The sequence below is a fragment of the Eleutherodactylus coqui genome, chromosome 4 (genome assembly GCF_035609145.1).
Source record: "Eleutherodactylus coqui strain aEleCoq1 chromosome 4, aEleCoq1.hap1, whole genome shotgun sequence".
NCBI classification, from domain to species: domain Eukaryota; kingdom Metazoa; phylum Chordata; class Amphibia; order Anura; family Eleutherodactylidae; genus Eleutherodactylus; species Eleutherodactylus coqui.
The window spans coordinates 65,706,973-65,712,972 of record NC_089840.1 but is presented as its reverse complement, the minus strand read 5'-3'; the positions used below and the strand labels follow the sequence as shown (position 1 = coordinate 65,712,972).

The following is a 6,000-nucleotide window of genomic DNA, read 5'->3' as shown; positions in this document are numbered from 1 at the left end:
AAACATCTCATGTGTGAAGGAACCCATAGGAAACCATGGGCTTCTAATATATGCGATTTGTAGCATTGTAGCAATGCTACAAAATCGCGCGACTTTGTCGCCCGTGTGAGGGAGGCCTTATGTTTGTAGTCTGTTTGGTAAAATGATGCATTTCTATATATAGAAAGTTCATGTCATGTTGCAAAGTTCTAACCTTTTTTTAAATCCTCTTCTTCCACAGATTTCTGGCTACTTAGAATTCCTATGCTTTGCAGCATTCGCAATTCTTGATTGGCCGCTCTACCATTGGGGGAATCGTCAGGGAGACCTGTGACGTCCTTTGGCAGTGTCTTCTACCTTTGGTGATGGCTCCTCCCTCTTGTCAAGATTGGCTGGACGTCACCGAGGGATTTATGAGCGCTGTGCAGTTACCAAACTGCATTGGGGCATTGGACGGTAAGCACATTCGTGTCCTGAAGCCACCTAACTCGGGGTCTCAATATTTCAACTATCGGCAGTTCTTTTCGGTGGTCCTCCTTGCTGTTGCTGACAGTAACTATCGATTCCTGCTGGTTGATATTGGGGCCTTTGGAAGTGCTGCTGATGCTCACATTTTCAGCACGTCCAGAATGGGTAGGCGGATGAGAGAACAGCAGCTTTCTATTCCTGCGCCCGAGGCCCTTCCTGGCTCGTCAGGTACAGCAGCTCCATTTGTCTTTGTGGCGGATGAGGCATTTGGCTTGTCTAATAATGTCATGCGGACCTTTGCTCGCAGGAACATTGACACCAGGAGGCAGGTCTTTAATTACCGCCTCACACGTGCCCTGCGTTATGTGGAGTGTGCATTTGGTATTCTCGCTAATCGTTGGCGAGTCTTACTACGTACCATTCAGCTGGCTCCTGAGAACGTTTCAGCGGTAATTAGGGCCTGTGTGGTTCTACATAATTTCTGCCGGCGACATGATACAGTTTTGAATGTTCCGCATCCTTTACCCACTGCTTTTGGGGGCGAAGTTTTGGAGGAGGCTGTGCAGCATGGTAGGCCAGCACAATCTGCTGTCCTCGACAGGGACCTCTTCACGGAGTATTTCCTATCTCCACAGGGAGGACTTCCGTGACAGTTGGAACATGCTCGAGGAGGCCGATGAGCTGGATTCTCAAGATTGGATTTTTTTTTTAGGCTGGCTGGGCCCCCTTTTTTGTAGTTAGGCGATTATTGGCACATTCTCTTAGTTAGGGACTCGCAAGTAATGAGGATCGTTGAGCTCCATATAGGAAATGGCCTTTCAAAATGAGGCACTGTTTTAAAACAGTTAGCTGAAGTAGGGCAATGTAGTAAACAAATACCTCGTTTGGGGCCCTTAGCCAAGGGAACCCCTTAACCATTTTTTTTTGTTTTCCTTTGCTGAGGGGGGGGGGGGGTCTTGAGGCTGCAAATGTGTTCCTGTGGAGATTAGAGACTACAAACACCTAAGGGCTCAGTCATACGGGTGCATCGGCACCCGCACCCCGGCGCCGATGTGCCCATGTGACTGAGAGGACTTACCTGAAGATGGCCATCTCTCTCCAGCGCTGATGAAAGAACACATGACCGGTAATGAAGCCGGTCACATGTTCTTCCTCCTGGCGCTGCAGAGAGACGTCCGTCTTCAGGTACGGACGTCTACTGGCTGCAGTCACACGGGCGCCGATGCGCCTGTGTGACTGAGTCTGTAACTGTGGGATTTCTCCAACTATTGTCGCATATGCCACTGTGTTAATGTGGTAGAAATGAGTATTGAGGGTTGAAATGCTGTCCGTGACATGCAATAAGAACCAGTCAATGCAGGCTCTAACCATGGATCTCTGCTGGAGCCTTTGTACCGTCCAAGAGAAGTGATAAAAGCTCCCGCAAGAGTTCCAAGTTCGAGCCATGAGTTGCCTAGGAGCATACTGTGTGTGTTTACTAGTCTTAAGTCTTTATTACCTTGTGCATGTGACAAAGATTTATTAATAAAGAAATAAAAACATATGTTTGCTTGTATTTGTTGGGAAAATACTTTTACTTATTTAAAATGGCAGGGAGCCAACATGGCTCAAAACTTTTTAAGTCCAAAAATGGCAGTGAGCCAACATGGCTCAAATTTTTTTCAAAAATTGCCAGTGAGCCAACATGGCTCAAAACTGTCTTTTCTGGGACGTCGCGAAACACGGCTCTTGAGATGATGGGCCAGCTGGCACGATGGGCAACCATCACAGACCCTTCTGCACCCCCACAAAGACTTTCATGTTCTTGAAAGGTCCAAGGGCGATGGTGGGGATGGGGACTGTGGGGAGCTGGCTTGACAGTGGAGCGACCTCGTTTCCATTGTCGGGAAGTGATGCACTCCCCACTGATGGAGGTTGGCCAGCCTTTCAAACAATCCGTCTAGCCCCTGCTGCAGAAAATCAATCTGCAGGTGGCATAGATGGATTTCGTGGAAGAACCACGCCACCATCTCATCAGGGGGGACATCTCTCCACACTGTGACAAAAGAGAAAGACAAGCGATCAGGCATGTGTAAATGTGTGCCTTGGTCTCCTAGTGTGTGTTAAAATTTATGTAGCCTACTCTGGAGAATGTGTGTACTACCAAAAATGTCAGAAAAATGTTATCAGGATGTTAGTGTGTGGAGGCCCAAGTGTGTCATCCTTACCTGTCACAGGGCAGCCAGGGTCCAGGCTGGATCTCTCCACCTCCACCAGAGGCTGTGATGACATCAGGAGAGGCAGGCTCTATGGGGACCCCTCTGCAGATGTGGTTGCAGTTGCAGGGGGGTCTTGAGCTGACAAGGAGAAAAATGGATTGTTAGAAATTTTGGAGGGTACATCAAAGGGTGACTACCCATGACCTTTTTTTAGGTCACTGCAAAATTAGCAGCATTGTTAAATCTGCAGGGGTCTATGGGACTTGTGATGTTAAAACCGAGTTAGCGCAAATTCGCAATGTAGCGCGATCTCGAGATTTAGCGCCCTCGGGATTTTAACATGACAAGTCCCATAGCGCCCTGCTGAAAAAAAACGGGTGAATTTCGCAGTTGAAAAAAAAAGGAGTGGGTAGTCACCCAAAAGCTGAGTTAGGTCTCCCACACACTTGCGATGGTGTTTTTGGGTAACCAGATTGACAATGTGACTTTTCATGTTACAAAAATGGAACGGACGCCACAGCATTGTTAGTGCATTGCCTTTTTAACATTAGAAAGTCCCATTGACAATCGCGTGAGGGCTCGGTCACACGAGCATTTTTGGGTCCGATCTGCAGACGCGCTTGCGATCTGCAGATCTATAGATCCAATGCATCCCAATGGGAGCAGGCACATGTCCGTTTTTGATGCGGATGTGCGATAAATTATAGGACACAACGATTTGCAGAATGCGCCTATCTGCGTTCTGCGAATCGTTGTGTTCTATATATGTGCTCAATGGGGCCGACGGCAGCAGCGCCGACCCCATTGAGAACATATACGAAAGATCATTCTCCTCTGCCACAGCTATAACAGCTGTGGCCGAGAAGAACGATGTTCGCCCATTGAATTCAATGGAGCCGGCAATACAGCCGACTCCATTCAAAGCAATGGGCTGCCGGCAAGCTCTGTAGGAATTTTCAGGGAAGGGCTTTTATTTGAAGCCCTAACCCAGGAAAAAGTGCAGAGTAATCCTAAAAATAATAAAATAGACAAATCACTAGGTCCTGATGGCATACACACCCAGGTTTTAAGGGAATTTAAGTAATATGATAGACAGACCATTGTTTCCTAAGGCTGATTTAGACACAACGATTCTCGCTCAAAAATCACTCAAAGCCGTCTTTTGAGCGAAAATCGTTTAGTCTAACTGCACTGACATTGTACAGTTTTTGTTAATTGTTCGCTGACCGTTCTCTTTCAGCATGCTGAAAGAGATCGATCAGCCTTATCAGGAGTTCTTAGCAGGATACAGCTGATACTATTGTTTCAGCTGTATTCCGCTCCATGAACATAGGCAGGGTATGAAGAACACAGCGGTCCAGCTGTGTTCCGCATACCCCACATGGTGTGCACAGCTGTATACCAGCTGAGTGCTCCGTGAACAGCCGGGGTATGAACACAGCATACCCCGCTCGGAGCGCTCAGCTGTATACCCGCTTGTCTTCTGCATACCCCACTCGGAGCGCAAAGTGATCGCTCAACGTTTGAGCAATCACCTTGCGCTATAAATACACACAACGATTATTGCTCAAAAGTTGCTCAAAAGACATCTTTTGAGCGATAATCGTTGTGTCTAAACCAGGCTTTAGATTTAAGGACTCAGTTGAGATTAAGTCTGTTACACTGGATTGGCGCGTAGCCAATATGGTACCAATATTCAAGAAGGGGTCAAAAAGTGAACCTGGAAACTACAGGCTGGTGAGCACAATATTTGAAGGGTTATCCTGGAGTACCTCAAGGAAAATAGCTGTATAACTCCATATCAGTATAGGTTTATGAAAGATCGCTTTTATCAAACCAATCTGATCAGCTTCTATAAGAAGGTAAGTTCTAGACTGGACCAGGAAGAGTCATTGGATCTTGTGTATCTGGACTTTTCCAAAGCATTTGATACTGTACCGCTTAAAAGGTTGGCATATAAAATGAGAATGCTTGGTCTGGGTGAGAATGTATGTAAGTGGGTAAGTAACTGATAGAAAGCAAAGGGTGATTATAAATGGTACATACTCTGATTGGGTCACCGTTATTAGTGGGGTACCACATGGGTTGGTTTTTGGGCCCTATTCTTTTAAATATATTTATAAATGACCTGATAGAAGGATAACATACTTAAAATAGCAATTGCTGATGATACAAAACTATGTAAAGAAATTAACAGGAGAGAGGGCACAAGGTGGTAGAAGGATCTGGATAAGTTGGGGGCTTGGATACAAAAGTGGCAAATGAGATTTAACACTGATAAATGTAAGGTTCTGCACATGGGCAGAGGAGATACATGTTACCATTACACTCTAAAAGGGAAACCACTAGGGAACACTGACATGGAAAAAGACTTGGGGATTTTAGATAACTGTAAGCTTAACTGGAGCAACCAGTGTCAGGCAGCTGCTGCCAAGGCAAATAGGATCATGGAATGCATCAAAAGAGGTATAGGAGCTAGAGATGAGCGAGTATACTCGCTAAAGGCAATTGCTCGAGCGAGCATTGCCCTTAGCGAGTACCTGCCCGCTCGAGGCAAAAGGTTCTGGTGCTGGCGGCGGGCAGGGAGCTGCGGGGGAGAGCGGGGCGAAACGGAGGGGAGATCTCTCTCTCCCTTTCTCCCCCTCCCCCGCTCCCTCCTGCTGACTGCCGCTACTCACCGCTCCCCCGCGCCGGCACTCGAACCTTTCGTCTCAAGCAGGCAGGTACTCGCTAAACGCAATGCTCGCTCGAGCAATTGCCTTTAGCGAGTATACTCGCTCATCTCTAATAGGAGCATATTATGAGAACATTGTTCTTCCTCTTTACAAGTCACTGGTTAGACCACACATGGAATATTGTGGACAGTTTTGGGCACCGGTACTCAAGAAAGACATATCAGAGCTTGAGCTGGTACAAAGGTGGACAACTAAAGAAATAAATGGAATGGCTGGACTACAAAACCCAGAGAGGGCATCAAAACTGGGATTATTTAGTTTAGAAAAAAGACGGCTGAGGGGCAATCTAATATCTATGTATAAATATATCAGGGGTCAATACAGAGATCTCTCCCATGATCTGTTTATACCCAGGGCTATGACAGTAACTAGGGGGCGTCCTCTACATCTAGAGGAAAGAAGGTTTTTACACCAACAGAGAAAGGGGTTCTTTACTGTAAAAGCAGTGAGACTATAGAATTCTCTGCCTGAGGACGTGGTGATGGCAAACCCAGTAAAAGAGTACAAGAGGGCCTGGACACTTTTTTTGAGCAATACAAAATTATATGTTAAAATCATTAATAACTTCAAAAGGGTTGTTGATCCGGGGATTATTCCGATTGGCAGATTGCAGTAAGGAA

At 46.4% G+C, this 6,000-nt stretch overlaps 1 protein-coding gene across 1 annotated transcript in view; it reads left to right on the top strand.

Annotated features, from left to right (window-relative positions):
- Positions 1 to 344: 344 nt before the first annotated feature.
- The window catches only part of LOC136626488 (myeloperoxidase-like), a 60,419-nt gene continuing 54,763 nt past the window's right edge, over positions 345 to 6,000 (top strand). The window contains exon 1 of the mRNA XM_066601547.1: positions 345 to 828. Coding sequence (XP_066457644.1) covers positions 345 to 828 — 484 coding nt within the window. The remainder of the gene's footprint in view (positions 829 to 6,000) is intronic.